Genomic DNA, 23673 nt, shown 5'->3' on the forward strand with positions numbered 1-23673 from the left:
TGGTAACAGTAAATTCAGAGGCACTTTTAGTGGAACTCTGCATTCATACCTGGCTAAATACCAAAGGCATTACTCCACCACAGTGAACACCTACCTTCACACTAACTTGCTGGTCTCTTCACAGCAGGAGCTCTTTCAGATTAGTGGGCCCTTCTTTTTGGTGCTCAAAAATGCACGCTTTAAGTTAAATGCTGCCAAAAATGCACCCTTTTCTGTAGTTGGAAGAACTAAGTTTGCTTCAGCATAAATGTAAATAAAGATGGGGGAGGGGATCCATGAAATGGATTTGGCTGCGCTTTGAGTATTGTGAAGATATTTCTCAGTTAAGAGCTCAGTGGATATTCAAATAAGGGTTAAGTATGTTAGACAGATGTTGCTTGGGCTTGACAGTTGGAAAAGACTTCCTGCCAAATGGCGTTAGATAGACATGAAGTAAAATAGGAGATGGTAACTGCATATTGAGATGCAGAAAAATGACATGGTGTGGAATTTCTTGGAACCTAATTTGCTAATGTAATGCTGTTTTTGAAGGGGAAGGGCTTAAGCTAAAGGTACATTTACAACATGGGAATACTTATTTGGCCATCTGGTAGTCTAAAAATGTATTTTCAAAACCTTGTCATGAAGAGGTGTGCAGTGGGTGAGTCTGGAATGGTGCTGATCCACTAAAACAGGCTTTTGTTACACCTGTGGATGGAGATTAAGATTTTGCTGTAGTAGCTAAACAGAGGGATTCCAGTAAGATCTTATTGCTCCCAACAGAAGATTACTCTATCAAAGAAGTTACAGTTGAGACATTTCAGACTGGACATTAAAGAGTATAAAAGCTAGTATATCTCAGCTAGGAAAGAGGAGCCTATGTGCACTACTGCAAAGTGAATCTAGATGTAGAAGTATGCTCAACTGAGTACAAAAGCATATACAGTACTGCAAAAAATAATGTATTCTTATATCAGGTGTATGTGGAGAGTAACTAGGTGGCTGATTCTCTGTCAATGTAAATGTTTCATTTTTCCTCTTTCCTCTCTTTCCCCCCACCCTCTTTCCAGTATTGGATACAAATGACCGATTCCTACGAAAAATAACAGTTGGGCAGGCAAATACAGAGAAGGGATTTTTCCGACAGGTATGTACTATTATATACTAGATGTTGTTGTTTTTCTGGGCAGAATTTGTTTTCAAGCATGAGAAATAGTTGCTGTTCTACAATCCTTTCAATAAATTGTTTAGGACTAAGTTGCCAACGTCTAATTGTTATATGTATTTGTAGTATCCTAGCCATGAAATTGGATGCACTAATGAGTAATTCAGTGTCATGTCATAGAAACTGAAACCAATGTGTACGGCATGGTGTTTCACAAGTAGTTTAAGAAATTTGTAATTGTTATCTGTAATCTGTAACTCTTAGAGTCTCAACTTTATATATTTAATGTAATTAACTAATTTATGTAACATCTTTTCTTTTTGTATTTTGTAAATTTACAAAATTTTCTGCCCTACTTAAATTTTATTATCTTCTGCTTAGGTCCTCAGTTTAGTTTTGTTTAATTAATATTTATTTATGTCTTTGATTTAATTTAAATGTGAAAAAGGGTGATTCTTCATGTGCTTTAGATGCTCTTGTTGTAACTTACAGCGCAACATCATTTTCTTTACTTTCTCATACATTACAGACTTGGGCCCTGAAACAGTTAAGACTTAAGCATGAGCTTAATTTTAATGGAAGTAAATGGAACTGCTCAGTGTGTAAAATGTAAGCACAGTGAGAGTCTTTGAAATTTCAGCACCTTGCAGTGATAACTATACCATTTCTCGAAATCCAGTTGGAAACAGTTAATGCAGAACTTTCTGATGAACTTAGAACTAACATCCATTGGCTTTAAATGCACCAGTTTTCTTGAGCTCAGATTTATATAAATGTATTTTTGTTGATCCAGTGTACCATAAGTCACTAAACATTTCTAGAGGGTTTAGTGGTGGTAATAATCTTCCCACCCACAATAGGAAGTTAATGACTTAAAAATTAGCTTCATTTGAGAGTACTAAGTGTATACACAATAATGAATCAAATTGGAAACTGATGAAAATGTTCCTTGCAAATATTCCATAGGCAGCAGTTAATTCTTTAGTTTCAAGCATCCTTCATATGTAGGGCTTGTCCCACTATTACTCCAAGAAAGTTAGTGTTAAGTATTTTTTTCGGTACGATCCCAACAATTTATTAACAGCATGACATTGTTAACATTAGCGAAGCAAGTCAGATATGACATACTGTGCTTAGTGCAGTTTAATGCACACCTTGGTTGAACAGAGTGGCATGAGGATTAGAACAAGGAAGTGAATAAATCAGCAAATAGTGGGAGGAGAACACAGGATCAAATCGAGGATTTAAAATAATTTTTAAAAATAACTAAAATCCATACACCTCAGAACAAGGCTTTTGGGGGCCAGGAAGTATCAATCAGGAGGGCTTATCCAAATGAATCCATCCGATTATATTTGATGTTTATAGGTTAGGGCACCAGCACAAACGAAAACAGGAGGAAGGGGAAAGCAGGAATAGTCAAATGAATACCTACAAATTGATTGGACCATGACATCATCTTAATTACTTTTAGCACATTTGCATTCCTTCCGACAAAACATCTTTCATTTGTTTTCTCTGTTAGTATTGTAAACTGTTCAGGGCTGGAAACCTGGCTAACTTTCTGTTCTGTGAAATCCTTAGCACGCTTTATGCAGCAGAGAGTTGTGCCTTTATTGCATCTGAAGTATCCATTAGTGAGCACTAATACGCAGTGTGAAATAAATGCCCATTTCATTGTGATTATTTATATTAAGGTCTCAGCTAGAATCAGGGCACAGTTGTGCCAGGTTCTGTACAAACATAGAATTTGTAAAATTTAAAAGTGTGTGTAAGTGTAAGACTTCAATAGGATCTGAGTTTTGCCAACACTTTGTGCTTTTGAAAATCCCATCCTTAAGTTTCTTTCCCATTCCACAGCTGCTCTGGTTTATGAGACAGGAGGATGCAAAAGGTGCAGTGCTATAAAGAAGACTTCAGCACCCATATTCAGACTGATTTTTTTTTTCACCTATTGAATTATTCAGATGATTAGGGATACAGATAAATGTTCACTTTGGATTAATACATATGTGGAAGAGAATTTCTTTTCAACACCTACCTTCTATGACAAAAATAGAAAATTAAAAATTAACTGGTACTCATCTATGATGATTGGCTCTGACTGAAACAGATCCTTTCAGCTCTTGGAAGGGAACATTTTTCTGTACTTAGATTTGGTTCAGTCATTCACTTTAATTATTAGCTCAGAGCCAGAGTCTGTACTGCAGGGGAGGGAGGGGAGTATGTTTTAAGTTGGGTTAGCTAACTCAGGTTAAAATAGCAGTGATGACTTGTTGACTCAGCTTTTAACTTAGTTAGCAGCTGGAGTTCAAGCCTATGAGGCTATTGGAGCCAAGCACTGACAGGTTGATAGTGAATGAAAGACGATAGGTAGGGTGGAGACTGACTCTGAAGGGCTTTGAAAGTGAATATAAACAGCTTATGTCTGATATGATAGAGAAGGGGAAGCTAGTGGAGGGATTAAAAGAGAGAGGGGTGATCTGGTCAAAGCAACAGGCAAGAAAAATAGTCCAGTCCTTTTGATGCAGTGCTCACAGAACCTTATTAAGTTCACTGCTTCTTTAGAGAGACAGACACAGCACCGACCTGCTACTTTAGCTGAGGACTTAGGCATCTTGTTAGTGTGTAGCACTGAGGTGGTTTATAGTCAAACTAAAAATAAGTTTGTGATGGGTTCCCCCCAGAGATGCCACTTGAAACTGGGGTACCACTGAGCCCGCCTGACCTACCAGCCTTGGCTCCCTTTACACCAGAGGTGAGCAAACTATCTGGCCCACAGGACTATCCTTCCCTGCCCCTGAGCTCCTGGCCTGGGAGGCTAGTCCCCGGCCCCTCCTCCGCTGTTTCCCCTCCCTCACAGTTTTGCTGCCACTTTGAGTGGCATGGTAAGGGGGTGGCAGCGGCGTGCGCTTGGCGGTGACTAGGTTTGGTAGGGGGTGCCGGGGGGCAGTCAGGGGACAGGGAGCAAGGTGCAGGAGGTCCGGGGGGCAGTCAGGGGACAGGGAGCAAGGGGCGGTTGGATGGGGCGGAAGTTCTGGGGCGGGGCGGGGAACAGGGGAGGTTGGATAGGTTGTGAGAGTGCAGGGGGGGTTTGTCAGGGGGTGGAGGTGTGGCTAAGGGTCAGGGCAATCAGGACAGGGAGCAGGGGGTGTTGGATAGAGGGTGGGATCCCTTTGGAGGGGAGGGGGCAGTCAGGGGACAAGGAGCAGGGGGGTTGGATGGGGCAGATGTTCTGATGGGGACAGTCGGGATGAGAAGTGGGAGGGAGCGAATAGGGGGCGGGGGTCAGGCTGTTTAGGGGGCACAGCCTTCCCTACCCGGCCCTCCATACAGTTTCGCATCCCAATATGGCCCTCAGGCCAAAAAGTTTGCCCATCCCTGCTTTACACTATATTGCTTTGACAGGCCGTCAAGCCCCCTCCAGCACACATGCAGGTAGGGACATACCCAGCTGCAGCTACACACAGATGCTGAGATCAGCTCTCCGTGGGAAGTCTCAGCTAAGGAATTGCCTAGTTACTCAAGTGCACACCTTCCTTTGTAGGGTAAATCCAAAATTATACCATCTTGCACTACACAGGGAACTGTACAGTGTAAGCTCATGAAATTCGCCCCCCTCCCTCAATGTGGAGAGGAATATACACAGCTTTCTGCCCCGAGTTGAGACTCCCACACACACACTGGTTTTAGACAAAGCAAAAATAGGTTTAACTACGAAAGATAGTTTTTAAGTGATTATAAGGGGTAGCAAACAGATCAAAGCAGATTACCTAACAAACGAAAATGAAATCTAAGCCTAATATACAAAAGAGATAGGATATGAGTAGCAAATTCTCACCCTAATTGTTGATTTAGGCAGTTTGCAGAGATTCTTGAGGGCAGGCTGCACTTGCTTGCAGCTTAAAACCCCAGGTATTCCTTTCAAAGGCTAGAAATTCCTCTAGCCTGGGTTCAGTCCTTCTCCCCCAGTCCAGTCCTTGTTCTTCAGGTGTTTCCAGCAGTCTTCTTGGGCGGGGAGTCAGTGAAGAACCATGATGATGTCACTCTCTCCTGCCTTAAATAGCTTTTGCATAGTGTGGGAACCCTTTGTCTCCAAGCTTGGTTCCCATGCCCAGTCAGTGGAAAAACACTGGTATTCCAAGATGGAGTCCAGTACCAGGTGACTTGGTAGGGTCACAGCAGCCATAACTTGGAGGCTGTTTGTAGCATCCTCAGGAAGGCTCCCTTAGCATTGTCTAAGACCTATTGTTCTCCCTAATGGCCCTTTCCAGACTGCCATCTAGACTGATTGTATTCTGCCTAGTGGGCATTTCCAAGGTGTAAACATATTTGTAATACAGATTCACAGTCAATATTCCTAACTTCAAATGCAAAAATAATCCATCCATAGAAATAGGATAATTAGATTCAGTAAATCATAACCTTTTCAATATCTCACATGACCCATCTTGCATAAAATATCATAGTTATGCCATTATATATATATATGTATGTATAATAGCTCTATGAAGAATATGGGATGCAGTGTCACAAAGTTTATTAACAAAGAACATAGGGTGAAGTGATTTCTAGTAATAGTGAAAGGTATGAAGGGTTATAGACAAAACAAACAAAACACACTTTCTATTGATTAAATTTAACTTCAGCAAGTTATATTCATGGTTTAAGCAGGTTTCTCACCTATATTCATTTTCCATAGACTTCAACCTCCTTGGCTGAAGGACCCACTGTTCTGTGATTTCGAGAGCTCTGGCCTCTTCAGTCACTCAAGTGATGGATAGCTCAGATGTCTTTTTGCCCCTCCTTATATTATCCCCAAAGTTCATTGTCTTTGTTTCAAGAGCTAGGAAGGCTTTCTGTTGTTCTCTTCCTGTGGACTTCTCATCCTTCTGCTGATTCATATGTAAATAGAGCTTCCATTGTTTTTGGTCTCACAGTCAGTTGATTCAATTGCTTTATTCTTTGGGGTTCCGATTCCCTGGGGTGTCTGGACCCTGACTGTGTCACAGAAAGTAACATTGACTGATAGTATAAAATAATATGTATTATCGTAATAGTTAGGGTTGTGGCTGGTTTTTTAATAAAATGTTATATCATTCCTCAAACATTTCCCAGTGGTGGGTTCTTTCCCCTTTCTTTTTAATTTATATAAAAAAAGGAAAAACCCTAATATACACAAGGAGGAATAGGCATTTTAATTTTAATGATGGTGATGAAAACTCTGGAATTCACAATAAAAGCATAAACTCTGTTCTTAAAACCATCCTGATAAAATTAGATGGTGTTGCAATTTATGTGGTGTGTGAAATCTCTCTTTGATCTCAGATTCATTCACTGTCTCTCAGTGCTGCAAGGATAAGTTAGAGGAGTATCATCCTTAACCTTGGATTTTCTTATTTTCGTTAGTTCAAGGAAGGCTTGGCCATAACACTATTTTAACATAGCTGGGGAGGTCTAACTATGTACCCCCAGCTGTTTTGTTGGATGCACAGCTTTTTTCTCTATTAATAAAGAGCTAGCCCAAATTAAAATTTGCAAATATCTGTTTTATAACTTTACTGTTGTCATTTTGCATCCAAATCCTGTAAATCTTTACTCACATACAAATAGTCTTTATTCACTTGTGTATGTATGTATACATATTTATATCCCTGATCCAGAAAAACATTCAAGCATTTGTTTAACTTTACATGAACAAGTTGCCACTTTGACCTCAGTACAATTATTCACATGCTTACATTTAATCAAGTGCTAAGAGATTTTCTCTAGCAAAACTGTAGCAACTTGCATGAAAGCTGAAGGGAGGCACATGGATTACAAGAGAAAAGAGTTGGGAGGAACACCAGGCAGTCATTCCTTGTGGATTATGCAGATGCATAAAATATTAAGTTGCGGCTGGAGCAGCTCTGTGTACAGATGCTTTAATAAAGAGCCAATTTAGTTTAATAAATCTAGAATCCTCTCATGTTAGTACCCAGCATGAGGTACATGAAATAAGGGCCTGTTGTGGGTCCTGATCCTGCAGTCTTTGCAGAACTTGGGCCTAATGTATTTTCAAAGTGCCTGTCAGTTTGGTGTCTAAGTCAGCGTTTCTCAAATGCGGCTGGGCTTTTCTTGCGGCCACAGCCTCCTTGGCAGTGATGGGGGGGGGGGCACAAAGCAACAGCCCCTTCTCTGCGGCTGCCAGTAGTGATTGAGCCCTGCCCCCCTCTGGAGAGACAAAAGCTGGAGGAATAGGTGAGTTCCTCACCTTGCTGGGGGGGAGAGGGGAGGTCGAGCTTCAGCCCTGGGGTGGTGGGTGGCAGGCTCCAGCCGTGGGGCTTCAGGATCCATTCCTTGGCTCCCCGGCAGCAGGCTCTGGCCCTGAGCTCATCTCTTCTCTCCCTCCCCGCCCCCCATCACCCCTGGCCCTTGCTGCCTCTCCCAGTGCCCCATTGCCACTGGCCCCCACTGTCTCCGTACCCACCTCCCCATCCAAGGCTTAATTTGTCCCCAGGCTTGCCGGGGCTGAGTTAGTCTTCTATGAAAAGTGATATTTGTATGTTTCTTAATATCACTTTTCTTAGTAGCTAGCAAGTCTTTAAAAAAGCAACCAAAGAAACAACAAGAAACAAAGACCAGGAACACAAATAAGGTGCTTTGCACGTTCTTTCTGTGTAGGTCCAGTAAAGAATAGAGACAACTGTACATTATTTTTATTATTGTCTGAAAAAAAAATCCTACATAAATAAATTACAACGATTTGGACTTGCATATGTATTTGTTTTTCCTAAAGTTAATCAAATATTTTAGGAAAACTCAGAGTGGCCACCAGCAAGAGTTGGTGGCCGCACTCTGAGGCCACCAGACAAATTGTTGAGAGAATCCCTGGTGTAAGTATCGTCAATGAGATACTTCACTTGTCAGGGGATTAGTTTGAATCCTTCTAAAGAAATATTGCAGTTTATAGATCTATTTCTACAAGAGCAACAGGACTGGTGTTGCACAAAGTTCCTGTGTTTTTAAAATTACTTACATGTTAATCCAGGAGGAGAAAAAAGCACAAGTTTTATATGCTAAATCCAAGAAAATACTATTTTAAAGGAACATCGTCCAGTAGTTTAACCCCCCAAATTCAGAATTTTGTAAATTAAAAATTACAAAATGTAATATGAATATATCTTCATGAAATAGAGGATTTTTTAAATATACAAATCCCTGACCAATATTCTAAACCCAAATATAAAGGCACTTGTGCTAGTGTATGTGATGTGGAAAGTGAAACTGACCAGTCTTGTTTCACTGACCACACAAGGGCCTGCTGGTTCAGCAACTTGAACTCCCATTAAAGGAAATAGCAGTTGAGGGGTTCAGGCCAGCAAGGTGCTGAGTCCCCAAATGAGTGAAATGCCAAAACCAAAACAAAAAACTCTCCAAAATCTTATCATTTTAAACATCTAATTTCCTATTCACTGTTAGTTATTTCAGTTTGAATAATCTTAGGTGTTGTTAATAACAGTTAAGAACTTTTTAAATTTCACTCTCAAGGTAATAATCATATTGTATTTCTTTTAGTTTTGCTCTGAAAGTATTCTCTTGCCTGCTTCTGGTGTGGTTTACTACTCTTACTTTTATCTTTGTAGGCTCAGTTTGACATTGCTGTTGCAAGTGAAATCATGGCCATCTTAGCACTGACCACCAGCCTGGCAGATATGAAAGAGAGACTGGGAAAAATGGTGGTGGCTAATGACAAAAATGGACAACCAGTGACAGCTGAGGATTTGGTATGTATGGTAGAAAAGCCCTGTGAATAACTCCTGACTCTTTTGCTTTGGCTGCTGAATCAGTAAAATGGCAGATGTACACTGTCTTTTAGTTTTGTTTTTAACAGTGCTTGTAGGGCTTTAAGGGTTATGTCCATTTGATCCAAAATCTGGCCACAGTTGGAACAGGATGTAAACTTACCTTTGTCCAAGCCTTCTGGTAACTCTGCTTCTGAAACCACTTGTCACATAAGCTAGTTGGGTAGATTTCCACATCTCTAAGGCAAGCTAATTAGATGCTACAGAGAATCAAGGAGCTCCTTTTCAGGTGGTAATGTTTGCTATTCTACTTCTATAGTATTCTCAAATATTACAGTGGTGGCTGCCTGATGAATTCTTGCAGCAGTAATCTTTTTTAAAAAAATGTTCTTCATTGAGGTTAGTGATAATGTTTGTGAAGAATTAACTTTACACATCTGCAAGATCTGTTTTTTAAGGACACACATTGGTTATTCTTATTCAAGTATCCATCCAGCAATCCAGGTTGTCTGCTAAATTGCCCCTTCCCACTTTCAGCTGTGAAAGAAGCATATAAACATTTTTCGTGGCACCAAATCCTAACCTAAATAGCCAGAATGTTGTTGTCAGCAGCCAGCATTCTACACTGTACGTACATTTATGATGTCTGCCTAGTATCCCTTCATCTATACAAATCCTCCTTCTTTTCTCTTCTTTGGCCTGTGGGATCCTAAGTGGATAATAGCAGTTAGCAGGTTTTTCATGAGTAGACAGTACATCCTGGCCTCAGGAGCAGTGGAAGTTTCCTAAAAAGGGGGGGGGGGGGGAGAGGCGGCAATCATCGCCCGAGCCGTGGCCCTTCCCCCCCAAGGCACTGCCCCACACGGCTCCTTCCCCCCCAGGGCCCCGTTCCCCCCTTGCTCCTCTCCACCCCTTCTCCCCATTGCTCAGTTTAGCATTTAGCTGCTAAAATCCTAAGTCTCTGCAGAGCATGTTTAAACTGATTTTTTCAAAGCTTGTAACTTGTCCAGATGTGGACAGTTTTTCACAGAGACCGCAAAAGGCACATCCCTGACACACAGGTCTATCCCCTTGCCAAATTTCAAGTGCCTGCCCCAAAGCCTTGGAACATTAGAGCTTTTCAAAGAGACGGTCAACAGAAGTTTTTAACATCAAAAAGCATCATATTTTTCAATAATCTCATTTTCAAAAATGGCTGAACTGTTGTGGCTTAAATTTGACTAAATAAAATAAAATAAATTTCAGCCTGAGGCAGATACCCAGCATGGAAAATTTCTGCCTGAACAGGTAAAGTTTTCCAAAGCTATAAGCAACTGAAAGCAGGGTTTTTATAATGGGCAACCTTAATAATAGGCAACACTACCAGCCACGCCTAGAATTTGTATAGATAAACCAAATTCCATGAATTTCTGTTGCCCAAAATTTATTTTTATACATTAAAATGATATTTTGACAAATAGTTTCTAGTTCATTATTTAATTTACGTTAATCTAAACCATTAATCCTCTGTCTCTTTCATTTGTTTCTGGATGTGAATAATGTTTAATACTCTGTACAAAAATGCAGTTGTTCTTAATTTCATCCTTCTATGCCACATATTTATGATAATACAATAATAAAACCTAAAATATACATTGGCAGATGGAAACCAGATACAGAGCGGGTTGGGGAGCAGGAGGAGAAGTAGAGAGAAATTAAATATTTCATTAATTGAGAAGACGGCTTCCACAAGTGTAATGAATTAAATATCTAGCATCTGTAATGGAACGTAAAGAATTATTTGCCAAAATGTGAGGTTCATTGTACAATATTCAGAAGGCTGAATTTCTTTTTTGGCTGGTATAGTATAGTAGAAGCTTGATGGACAGGTGTCATATCTCCATGTCAAATTAAATGGGTATGCCCTAGTTTAGTATTTCAGCAGCCGTGAATAATATTAAATAAATATGTAGCTATTTGTTTAGTAAAAGAAGCTTCTCAGGTTATTATGCACATTTTTTTTTAACAATTGTTAAAATATATTAGATTTACAGTATCATTTTTATTTTATAAGTACTTTATAGCCCAAATATTTTTTTCTGCAAACTTAGGCCCCAGTCCGTCAAAAACACATATGCTTAACTTTAAGCACAAACAGGTCTTGTTGAAGTCAGTGGGACTACTCAGATACAGCTATTCACAGTCAACGTTTTTGTGTTTAATAAACATTTTACTATACTAAAACTTCAGAAAAATATATCCCACACTTGGTATTGTTATGACTGGAACAAAGAAAAGTCAGTTACCCAATTTCCTCCGAGGGAACCCTCTGTTGTGCTCCTCTGCCCTATGGTCAGTGTTCTTGAAATGTCTTTAAAATCTGTAAATCAGCTTTCTCATTTCCTAGTGCGCTTCATGCAGTCCAACCTCCTCTCTAAAGCCAGATCATCTCAACTGAGCGTGCTTTGGATAAAGCTCTCATGCACTTTGTAGTAGGCATTGTCTCAGAGGAGCACAACTGCCTCAGTGTCTCACAAATGGAAATGTGGGGTAAATTTTTCAAAAGCACCTAATTCCTATTTTCAAAAGAGACATAGGCACTTGAGGACTTAAGCGCCTAGATGTCTACGTCATTTTTTAAACTGGGACTTAAGATTCTAAGTCACTGAAGTGCTTTAGTAAAATTTTCTCCATGGCCTCTAATGTAGCTGGAACCTGATCCATGAATGGTATTGAAGATTAGGCCCAAGACTTTGAATTGGCTTTGGAAGTGGACTGGAAGCTGGTGGAGAAGTAACAGTTCAGATCTGAGGTACTCATGGTGGTCTAATCCATGGAGAATGTGGGCAGACACATTATGTACCAGCTAGAGGCTTTACATTATCATCACATTGAGCTTCAGACACAGAAATCGAGTCCAGAGTTGACAAATGCATGGATCGCTGTGGCCATGTTCTTGTCTGGGAGGAAGAGAAGAAATTTACAAGCAAATTGGGAGGTGTAAACTAGTTTTTTTTTTAAATTCAGTAGCACTGTTAAGTCATCTAAACTCAGTCAAGAGTCAAACAAACTCTAGGCTTTGAACCACCTTGAAACATATTGCCAGTGGGAATGTGGGGAGGGGTGCTTCTTGGTTAGTTCTACAAAGCATTTCAATACGAATATTTTTCCATTCGTTCTCTGAAAATATCAGTGTGTGTTTCTTTTGGCGTGGGGTAATGATTCAGGTTAAATAAATGTGGTTCCATTACCTATGAAAGTGGCAAACAATGTGTGATGGCATAAAGAATTGCATCATAGGAACAAAATTTTGTCTTTGTGTTAATTAAAGTCCTTACCTTCATTTTTTGGCAGTGTTTTTACTATTGGAATGTAGTGTCTAACATGTATGTATTGCACTGCTTTTCACGAGGTGGAATCTGAAATGCTCAGCTGTGTGTCATAGTCCCTATGCGGCTAACAACTGACGTTAGTTCAAATGGTAGGGGACTGCGCTTTTGGAACGGGAGAATCAGAATTCTACCCCAACTTGTCACTGTAGTGTTCTGAGTGGCCATAGTGTGCAGCATTGGCAAAACAATAGGCTTTTATGTTCATGACTTTAAAATGTCCGCTTGTTTAACTAGGAAGAACGATGTTTGACATGTTCTGTATTTGATTTCTAATCTCACAATTCAGTAACCTGAGATTTAATGGAGAAATTTGCTAAAAATGAGAAATGTTTAGTTTAATTTTAAATTGTTAGGCATTGGGGTGGGGAATTCAGTGCTTCAAGTTTTGTTTGGTAAATGCTTCAGGTTTTGGAAATGAGTCAAGTTGTTTCCTTGTACAGCAAGTAAAGTCATGTTGAACAGATGAAAAATCTAATATCCTTTAAAATCTACGCTTTACAATTTTTTTTTTAAATGTCCAGAATATAGGGAATCAAAAGCAACGGCATCATCAGTCATTTTTACTGAATAGCTTGGGGGCAATAAAGAGGAAAAATGTATAAATAAAGTATAGAAGTTAAAATGAAGGTTTATAAACTTTCAGAATATAGCATATGGTACACTAGTTGATTGAGTACTTAACTTGATGCTGACTTTTCGATGGCATTTCATCTCAATTTTTTTCTCTTTGTCTAAAATAAATGACCTGTTCTTAGCTACAATATGTTATTTTGGTGGGTTTGTGGCTGTCTGAAAAGGAACAGTGAGACGTGGTGGCAATCTGATTTTTTTTTTAATATGTCTATTTCTATTTCATGTGTCTCTGTGTTTATCATTAGACTGTTAGTCAGAGATGGAATAGCACCTTCTCTCTCTATGCGAGAAATGATAGACCCATATCCATTTTGGTAACCATCGGAATTTTGCGCTTCTTTGTTTCTGATCCCCAAAATGTAAACAAGATTTTTTTTTTTTTTTTAGGAAAGTAATGTGCAATTGAAAATCTGTTTAGTATTAATCCATAGACAAAGGACAAATATATTATCTCATTACCATTGTCTCATCCCATTTCAGTGTAGTTCATTTTGTGATGACTCTGGATATTTAAACTCTTGTAACAGAGAGACTTACAACATGGCAATATTTAACAAAGAAATCATAAAGTGTGGCCTCAGTTTCCTTAATTCATTATTACCAGAGGGAAAGTATCATACATTATTCCTTTCTCTTCTGGAGACCTGGGTTCAAATCTGATGTTACAAGTGAAAAATTAATTTGATGCAAATTAGTAGTAATAGGAATTATTGCAAAATTGCCTCATAATATATTATTTTCAGGGTTTACATTGCTGGGCCTGTTGGTTCAGATGTAGATTAATTGGCAGAGCTGTTTGAGGAGTTCTGTACAGTTAGTACAGGGGAATAAAAATGAGAGGCAATCTCATGGTTTCTATTTACATTCTTTCTCAACCATATGATTATATAGATCTTGCAGAGACTACCAGTTCATTTCTCCATCTTTGTACCTAGAAACCCATGCTACTGATGTCCATTCTCTCATGAGCGAAGTACGTCTTTCGTTTCTTTGTGTAGTATTGGCAAGCTTGTTGCCCTTTCTTAGTGTTCTTGATGGGCCTACACTTTGGTTCTCTTTCCTCTCCATTTTTGTTCTTTCTCTCCTGTGAGTGGCCTTGGGCTAATCACTGTTTCTCTCTCTGTCTCAGTTCTCTCTCTGTGAAATGGAAAAAATATTTCTCTACCATATTTCTCGCGGATGTTTTGAGGGTAAATCCATTGATGTTTGTGAGGCATTCTGATACTATTGTAATAAAGGCCATAAAGTAACTAAATCTAAATAGATTTCTCTTATAATGGTGATTGCACAGTATTACAATGTGTACGGTGAAAAACATTTCCCTTTTTTTGTGAACCAGTTTTCTCTTTAGAACTAAATTTTCATATTTCAAACTCATTAAACTCAAACTGTTTGAATGGGTGTAAAATAGGGATTCTTATAATGTGCACTCTTGTTTTTTAGGGAGTAACAGGTGCTTTGGCAGTTTTGATGAAGGATGCAATTAAGCCAACACTAATGCAGACTTTAGAGGTGAGTTCAACTTGTGAACGTTTTTTAGAGGTCTCGTTAGTCCTTGTTTTAGGATTCCATATTACTCCAGCCATTCTTCCTTCACTTAACTTTTTAGGGCTCAAAGCAAATTTATAGCTTTAACTAATTAACTTGAGCTGCGTTAGTTCCTCCCTTGTATTTGCTTTCCATGAACCTTTTGGCTTCACTTATGGCTTTGACATGAGTTCCAGACAAGGAGTAGTGAATTGTCCCAATCACAGTCTGCCTTCCATTTCCACCTTAATGTGATAGGAAGGAAGTACCCTGCAACTAGGTTAGGTTTCTACCTGATGCATACATCAGGTAGTTATGCTGTTGGCTTGTTGAGTGGGTGGAACCAAGGCTCTCACTAAATCCTTCCTCCTTGGGCGGGGAATAGTGGAGAGGAAATAACAGCCTCACAGAGGTTGCTCTCCCCTACGCTGCTGTCTGATTCTGAATTGTGGAACATGGGAGACCTGAAACATGGGTGCCTTACACCCACTTATTGCCTTGCATGACCAGGCTTGCACCTGCAGTCTGACCCTTTATTGACGTAATGTTTGTAGAGAAGAAATTGAGCTTTGTTGCTTTTGGAAAGAGAATTTAAAATTTTCTTCGGGTCAGTATTTTTACCAGAAATCTGACAAGGATTATGCTTCTCCAGCCAGAAACAATACAGGGTGACTTCTGACCAATCACAACAAGTGAACAATATTCTTAAAAAAAAATTTTGAATCGTTTATATATTTTAGGGAAATTGGAATAACGACAAAATTCTTTGAAATAAATTATTAGTTGTGGATTATTCGTTTGGTTCTATTACAGGAATTTATATTGAGAAAAATAAATAATGGAGTGTTAGAAGCTTAGTTTGTGTCATCCTAGAAAACTTTGTGCCAAATGCAAGTAGCTCTCTGGCTTTTTGTACATAGATTTTTATTATTGAAAAATTCAACTGTAATAATATTTAGTCCATGCCGTGATACACACAACTCCCTATCCACTCAGCATATTGAAATCAGTTCCCCAGTTTATAAGAATTTCAGGACACAAGAATTCAGAACATCATCAATTTTTTTGTTTTGAGTTTTTTTAATGGATTATTGGTGACGGAAGGAATTTGATACAACATGTTTTTGATTTCATCCAAGGAATGTTGTTATATTAAAATAGTTTGTCGTGCTGTGTATTTCACTGTAGTTTTCCTTTTTTGAGCAGAATAGGTTTTTCTTGCAAAGGTTTTTCTTTCATGCAGCTGTATAAAGAAATGTATCCGTAAAAAGAAAAGGAGTACTTGAGGCACCTCAGAGACTAACAAATTTATTAGAGCATAAGCTTTCGTGAGCTACAGCTCACTTCATCAGATGCCTACAGTGGAAGATATAGTGGGGAGATCTTATATACACAGAGAACATGAAACAATGGGTGTTACCATACAGACTGTAACAAGAGTGATCAGGAAAGGTGAGCTATTACCAAGTAACACTATTTCCCCTTGTTTATTTCCCCCCCTTCCCCCATTGTTCTTGTCAACTGCTGGAAATGGCCCACCTTGATTATCACTACAAAAGGTCATCCCCCTCCTCCTGCTGGCAATAGCTCACCTTTCCTGATCACTCTTGTTACAGTCTGTATGGTAACACCCACTGTTTCATGTTCTCTGTGTACATAAGATCTCCCCACTATATTTTCCACTGTATGCATCCGATGAAGTGAGCTGTAGCTCACGAAAGCTTAAGCTCTAATAAATTTGTTAGTCTCTGAGGTGCCACAGGTACTCCTTTTCTTTTTGCGGATACAGACTAACACGGCTGCTACTCTGAAAGAAATGTATGTGTGTTTTGGTGACATTCAATAACAGAAACCAGAGATCACCCAGAACCAAGAAAAATGCTTCCATGAATTTGGGTACTAAATTGGTATCCAGACTACCTTTGGGGTACATCAGTCATGAAGTAGCTTTGATTCTGCTGTCTGGTTTGTATCACTCTATTAGCACTGTGTGTATCTGTTCGGAAATGGTATCATGTAAAGAGCTGTTGTTTTGCTGTGTTATTTTAAAAGAAAATGATAAATGTTAGAATAGTTTTATTTGATTCATGGGCATTTAGTCATGAGAGCCACACTTTTATTTTTCAGTTATTTTTCATTGTGTATTTCTTTATTCACCCTTCTAAACAGTACTGATTTCTGCCTTTTATGTGGCACTAGTCTGTTCTGGTTCATTCCATGCTATGGCTGAAACACCCTGTGATGGTTTTCAGGGTACCCAGGACTGTGAATCACCTTCTCACTGCGTGCCGTCCAGTGAGAGAGAAACTTGTTTGTGCTTAACAGAGTATCAGCTCCCTGATACCACTAGCCTGTTCGCCACCCAATCACTCTCCTTTGGGCAATGCCAGCCCTGACTTTGCCTTGCAGGTTAACAAACAGTGCACTTGAGTCCCTTTGAAGCATTCCTCTTTAATGTCCGGGCTTCAGCCCCTTCTCCACTGAACACTCACAGAAATACCAGGTCTGCTGTCCTCAAGGGACAATATACACATCAGATGGTATGATTCAGTTCAGGATCAGCACCTTGCTTATTACCACAACATTGAGATATGCTTATCGTGAAATCAAGGATAAGTTTTTACACGAGGTTTCCCCTACTCTCTCGCCCTTGTTGACTTCATATCTCTTTGTTGACTTTGCATGTAAATGTGTCTCCACTATGTTAGCTTGCAGTGCTTAATATATGTCCCAACAGAGAGACAGGTGAATAAGCATTTTTATCTGACAGGAAACCTGTTTCTCCACCTTTGCTGTGATACAGACTCTGAGAACATATTTTCAGGATACATATATAACTCCTTACACAGTATCTGTATGTACATTTCACCAGCAATATTAATGACCAGTGTGACCCTGGCTTTCATTTAAGACCTCCTGTGAGCAAATTTCAAGACCCTGCTCCAAAGCTCAATGGAGGCGCTAGAGCTTCAATGAAGAGGAAGAATTTTTTTTTAACATGAGCAAAATACCTTACTCCTAATTTCATTCTCAGAGATGACTGAACCATTTTTGCTGAAACTTTTAAAATAAAATAAGATCAGCCTAAGGCAGACACCCGGCATGGAAATTTCAACCTGAAGAGTTGTTAATGTTTGGCAAAACTGTAAGCAACTGAAAACAGGAGCTAATAATAGGAAGTATCGGGCAACCTTAACAATAGGTAATGGTACCAGCTCTGCATATAATAAATGTCGCACTTCAGGAACTTTTACATCTGATGTGACTATTATGCTAGTTTTAACTGTACATAATGTTTTCATAGTGTTTTATCCATGTCTGTCATGAATGATACTCTTGTGAACTGCTCCTATAACATTTGACATTTATTTATACAATGTGTAGCAGAGAAACGACAGTATCTAACAACTCTGTGGAGTGGTAATATGGTTGCCCTATAACTCATGTTGTAGTTAAAGTACAAATCATAGCAAGGGGTGATAAATACCATAAACACCTTGTCAGCTATTGATAATCTTGCATATTTTGCTTTATGCATGATTTGCTTCCTGCAATCTTTTGATAACCAAGAATTTCCCTTATTAAATGTATACACTATGCTGTTGATAGTTTGTATATATAGTTTTTTAGGAATGGGTCACAAAATAAGTGGCAGCTGTACATTTTGAGGCATTGTGAAATTTTCCATAAATTTTTAAGGAGCCTTTGGAGATGTCTGATGTGGGTCTTTGGGGGGGCGTTGCTTTTATAGCTACAAACGTCATTCTGAGAAGATTTTTAATCCATTCGTTCAAGAGTGTGCCTGAGGTGCCAAAGGTCTGTTCGGGGTTCATTCTCATGGGTAACCAGCCCATGCTTTTTTGCTCCAGGAGTTTTGTTGCCTACAAGAGCTAATGAGAGAATGAAACTTTTAGCTGACTCCCTTCTATTTTCTGGATTTTCGAACTCCATTGAGCTATTTTTGGAGTCTTCGTTTCACTAGACACCTTCTCTGATTAAAAGCTCGGGCCCTATATGTATCTAAAAGTCTGTCAGATTAAGGTGCCTCAGATGCAGTTAGAAAAGGAGTACTTGTGGCACCTTAGAGACTAACCAATTTATTTGAGCATAAGCTTTTGTGAGCTACAGCTCACTTCATCGGATGCATACTGTGGAAAGTATAGAAGATCTTATTATATACACACAAAAAGCATGAAAAAATACCTCCTCCCACCCCACTCTCCTGTTGTCTCTGATTAAACATACCTTTGGGGCTTTTGCGGCTGAAGGTCACTTGAACCAGACAATTCAGGACACAACTTTAAAAAACATGCTTTAGGAGCAGACACTGTGGAACTCTTTTTCAGCTAGCTTTAGTTGTCATTTTTTAAAACAGATCGCTCGCAGTGCTGTATGAAAACCTACTGAACGATAAAGTCCAAGGTAAAAATAAATTCAGTGGACTAGAATCCACAATAGATTTTGATATGTTAATTTTACAGCTGTGATAGTTATACAGGTAATTCATTTAATGTGAGATAAATTGTGGATTATAGAAACAAACAGGCTAGATTTGTAGAAACTATTAAAAGCCTTATTAAAAACAGCATAGGAGGAAATGGTTTGTTGTTTGTTTTACTTAGATTTTAAGCTGTTTGGAACGGGGGCCATCTTTTTTGCTATGTGTTTTGTAACTTGCCTAGTGCATGATTAGGGCCCCTAGGATCTGCTGCTAACAATAATAAGTTTTGAATAGAGGGGAGGGTCATATGTTTAGAAGCTCACTTGCAGTTTGAAGGTTTCCCTAGTTCAAGTTGAGTTTTTGCATAAAACTCTACTGGCATTTCACTGCTATAGTCCCTAGAGGACATAAAGGAACACTGACTCAAAAGAGTGGGAGTATAGTGATGTTGATAAGCTATATCATTCTTTTTGTTCTAAGACATGATGTTTGTTGCTCTTTCTTTCTGGTTTTGTTCCACTGTTTCATCTTTAAAACATGTACAGCAGAGTAGCCATCAGATGGTTAATGGGAATTGTCTATCTTTTCAATAACATCCCCATCACACACATGTGCACTCACACAGATGTGTACACGCATTCTCCCACAAAGACAAATTGTGTTCTCACAGAAGGATCCTGAAATTTTATACGTAGGAGTCTAAAGTACTCTTTTGCCTGCTTGAAGGAAAGTGCTTGTATATGTGCAAATCACACATAAAATATAAAGATTAGATTAGATGATTGTAGTTGGCATTCTGTAATGGTGAGGACTAAAAATAGTGTCATTAAAACAGAAAAATCATTTTAAGGGTTAAGAGTAGGTCTGTCAAGCGATTAAAAAAATTAATCATGATTAATTGCCATTTTAATCGCCCTGTTAATAGAATATCAATTGAAATTAAATATTTTTGGATTTTTTCTACATTTTCAAATACATTGATTTCAATTACAACACAGAATGCAAAGTGTACAGTGCTCACTTTATATTTATTTTTCATTACAAACATTTGCACTGTACAAAACAAGATTTAGTATTTTTCAATTTACCTAATATGAGTACTGTAGTGCAACCTCTTTATCATGAAAGTTGAACTTACAAATATAGAATTATGTATAAAAAATAACTGCATTCAAAAATAAAACAATGTAAAACTTTAGAGCCTTCAAGTCCACTGAGTCCTACTTTTTGTTCAGTCAATTGCTCAGACAAATTTTGTTTACACTTGCAGAAGATAATGCTGCCTGCTTCTTGTTTTCATTGTCACCTGAAAGTGAGAACAGGCGTTCACATGGCACCATTGTAACCGGCATCACAAGATTTTACTTGCCAGATGCGCAAAAGATTCATGTCTACCTTTATGCTTCAGCCACCATTCCAGAGGACATACTACCATGCTGATGATGCTCATTTTTAAAAAAAAAATGTGTTAATTAAATTTGTGGCTGAACTCCTTGGGGGAGAGTTGTATGTCTCCTGCTCTGTTTTACCTGTATTCTGCTATATATTTCATGTTACACAGTCTCGGATGTTGTTGTTTTAAGAACACTTTCACTGCAGAGTTGACAAAATGCAAAGAAGGTACCAATGTGAGATTTCTAAAGATAGCTACAGCACTCGACCCAAGGTTTAAGAATCTGAAGTGCCTTCCAAAATCTGAGAGGGACGAGTTGTGGAGCATGTTTTCAGAAGTCTTAAAAGAGCAACGCTCCAGTGCAGAAACTATAGAATCCAAACCACCAAAAAAGAAAATCAACCTTCCGTTGGTGGCATCTGACTCAGATGATGAAAATGACCATGCCTTGATCCGTACTGCTTTGGATCGTTATCGAGCAGAACCCATCATCAGCATGGACACGTCCTCTGGAATGGTTGTTGAAGCATGAAGGGACATACGAATCTTTAGCACAGGAGTCTCAAACAAGCGGGTTATTTACTGCAACACCCTCCCTCCCAGCATTTACCTAGAGTGGCTCTGGCCCGGCGCACACCGGGGGCAGGGCAGGCTCCCTGCCTGTCTGCCCTGCCCCCGTGCCACTCCAGGAAGCGACCAGGACCTGCGGGAGGGGGTGCACAGGCGTCTATGTGTTGCCCTGGCTGCGCCTCCAGGTACCTCACCCGAAGCTCCCATTGGCTGCGGTTCCCCGTTCCCAGCCAATGGGAGTTGCGGGGGGCGGTGTCTGGAGGCACAGCCAGGGCAACACAGACCCCCATGTGCCCCCCCGAAAAGGTTCCGGCCGCTTCCTGGAGCTTCCTGCCCCCTGTGCGCTCTGGGCCAGAGCTCGGCCCCCAAACCCCTCCTGCAGCCGAACCCCCTGCCGCACCCTGCACCCCTCCTGCACTCCGACCCCCTGCCCTGAGCCCCCTGCTTCACCCTGCACCCTGACCCCCTGCCCTGAGCCCCCTGCCTCACCCCACACCCCTCCTGCACCCCCTGGGGGCAGGGAGAGGGCAGAGTTGGGGTGGGGATTTTGGGGAAGGGGTTGGAATGGGGGCAGGGAAGGGGTGGGAAGATGTGGGGCAGGGGAGGGACCTCATGGAAGGGGTGGAGTGGGGGTGGGGCCAGGGCAGCTGAGGGGCGGTCAGTGATGCGGCCCTCGGGCTAATGTATTTGTCCTCATGTGGCCCTCGTGGTCATTTGAGTTTGAGACCCCTGGTTAAGATGATAGGAAGGAGGCCAGCTACAGCGGTACTATGTGAATGCGTGTTCTCACTTTCAAGTGACACTGTAAACAAGAACTGGTCAGCATTATCTCCTGCAAATGTAAACAAACTTGTTTGTTTGAGTGATTGGCTGAACAAGAAGTAGGACTCAGTGGACTTGTCAATTCTAAAATTTTACATTGTTTTATTTTTGAATGCAATTATTTTTTATGCGTAATTTTACATTTGTAAGTTCAACTTTCATGATAAAGAGATTGCGCTACAGTATTGTTTAACAGTGCAGTTAAACTGATTAATCGCCATTCATTTTTTTGAGTTAATTGTGTGAGTTAACTGCGATTAATTGACGTTAAGAGTAATCTGGTTTTGTTAATTCTCTGAACTATTTTCTCTTATCAGGTCTGAAGCATTTTAAATAATGTAAAGGAGATTTTAATAACTTCATTACTTCACTACCTGAACTCAATTATGATGATAGTCTTTGCAGAATATAGACATTTGAGGTTAATTCTCACCTATACCAAATACATTATTTTAAATACATTTTAGTGAAAATTTAAAAAAGAAGCAACTAGCTTTATTATCTAGATAATCTCAGGCTGTTTGCTTCCTGTCTCCAGTAAAGCATTAAAATATTTAATACAAAACACGAGTACTTGTGGCACCTTAGAGACTAACAAATTTATTAGAGCATAAGCTTTCGTAGGCTACAGCCCACTTCATCGGATGCATAGAATGGAACATATAGTAAGACTATATATATATATATATATATATATATATATATATATATATATATATATACACACATACATACAGAGAACATGAAAAGGTGGAGTAAGAGGTTAATTAATTAAGATGAGCTATTATCAGGTGCCACAAATACTCCTGTTTTTTGCGGATACAGACTAACATGGCTGCTACTCTGAAACCTGTCATAATACAAAACAGTATTTCACTTTACAGCATTGGTGCTAAAGTCCATGTCTATTCAAACAGTTCAATACACATAAAATTAAAAATATTCCCAGGCAATGAGTTGTCTCACATATTCTGATTCATGCAAAAGGTTTTTGTCAGTATCAGTTAGATAATATGCTTTATTTAATTCTAATCCTATTTTGTGGATGCTCCTTTTCTGCGATGCTTACAAAAATCTTGACAATGGTTAGACTGCTGGTGTGTGGAGACCACATCCTATTATACTGACCAATATTTTCTCATTGGTTCCCTGTACTCCCTCGGGATCTGTATACATCTGTTCTCTCATCTTATACTGAGGGCTTGTCTACACTGCAAAATTAAGTCAACTTTATCTAATTCGACCTTGAGCCTCCGAATTAAGTCGATTGTGCGTGGCCACGCCATGCTCGTTGTCTCGTGGAGTGCGTCCTCACTAGCAGTCCTGCATCGGCACACAAAGCAGTGCATCTTGGGTAGCTGTCCCAAAGTGCAACTTGCCGTAGTATGTCTTGGGAAGTTTGTGCAATGCCTCATGGGACCAAAACACTGTCATAGGGGAGAATGGAAACATTGCGTTGGCATACCATGATGCACTGTGCTCCCTCCCTCATATCAACAGCAAACAACCCGGTGGTTTTCGCGCCTTAAAATCGCCATGCGTACACCATAACCCCAGAAGCATGGCGCCTGCTCAGTTGTGCACTCTCGCTGTGAGCGTCTCAAACACCTCGCACCTTCTCCTTCAGTATTTCCAGACCCGAAGTAGGGCCTGCCACACAGAACATAGCGATGTCCTGCAAGCAGCCCTGCTGTAAGCTATTGGGGAAAAAAAAGCAATTCACAGTTGCTGCTGGCAGTCACAGAGCAGCTGCACTCTGTTGAGCCCCGTTTCTGGTCCCATGAAACAAGCACTGACTGGGGGACCGCATCCTTTTGCAGGTATGGGATGACGAGCAGTGGCTGCAGAACTTTCAAATGCGGAAGGCCACCTGCCAGGAGCTTTGTGCAGAGCTTTCCCCTGCCCTGCAGTTCAGCAACACAAAAATGAGAGCTGCTCTTACAGTGAAGAAGCGAGTGGCGATCGCTGTTTGGAAACTTGCAATGCCA

At 39.9% G+C, this 23673-nt stretch overlaps 1 protein-coding gene across 1 annotated transcript in view; it reads left to right on the forward strand.

The window, feature by feature from the left end:
• Nucleotides 1-23673, forward strand: part of MTHFD1L (methylenetetrahydrofolate dehydrogenase (NADP+ dependent) 1 like) — a 246725-nt gene that overhangs the window by 84415 nt on the left and 138637 nt on the right. The window contains exons 17-19 of the mRNA XM_074948613.1: nt 1050-1126; nt 8770-8910; nt 14376-14444. Of these exons, the coding sequence (XP_074804714.1) occupies nt 1050-1126; nt 8770-8910; nt 14376-14444 (287 nt within the window). The remainder of the gene's footprint in view (nt 1-1049; nt 1127-8769; nt 8911-14375; nt 14445-23673) is intronic.

This window comes from Natator depressus, chromosome 3 (assembly GCF_965152275.1).
Source record: "Natator depressus isolate rNatDep1 chromosome 3, rNatDep2.hap1, whole genome shotgun sequence".
NCBI lineage: Eukaryota > Metazoa > Chordata > Testudines > Cheloniidae > Natator > Natator depressus.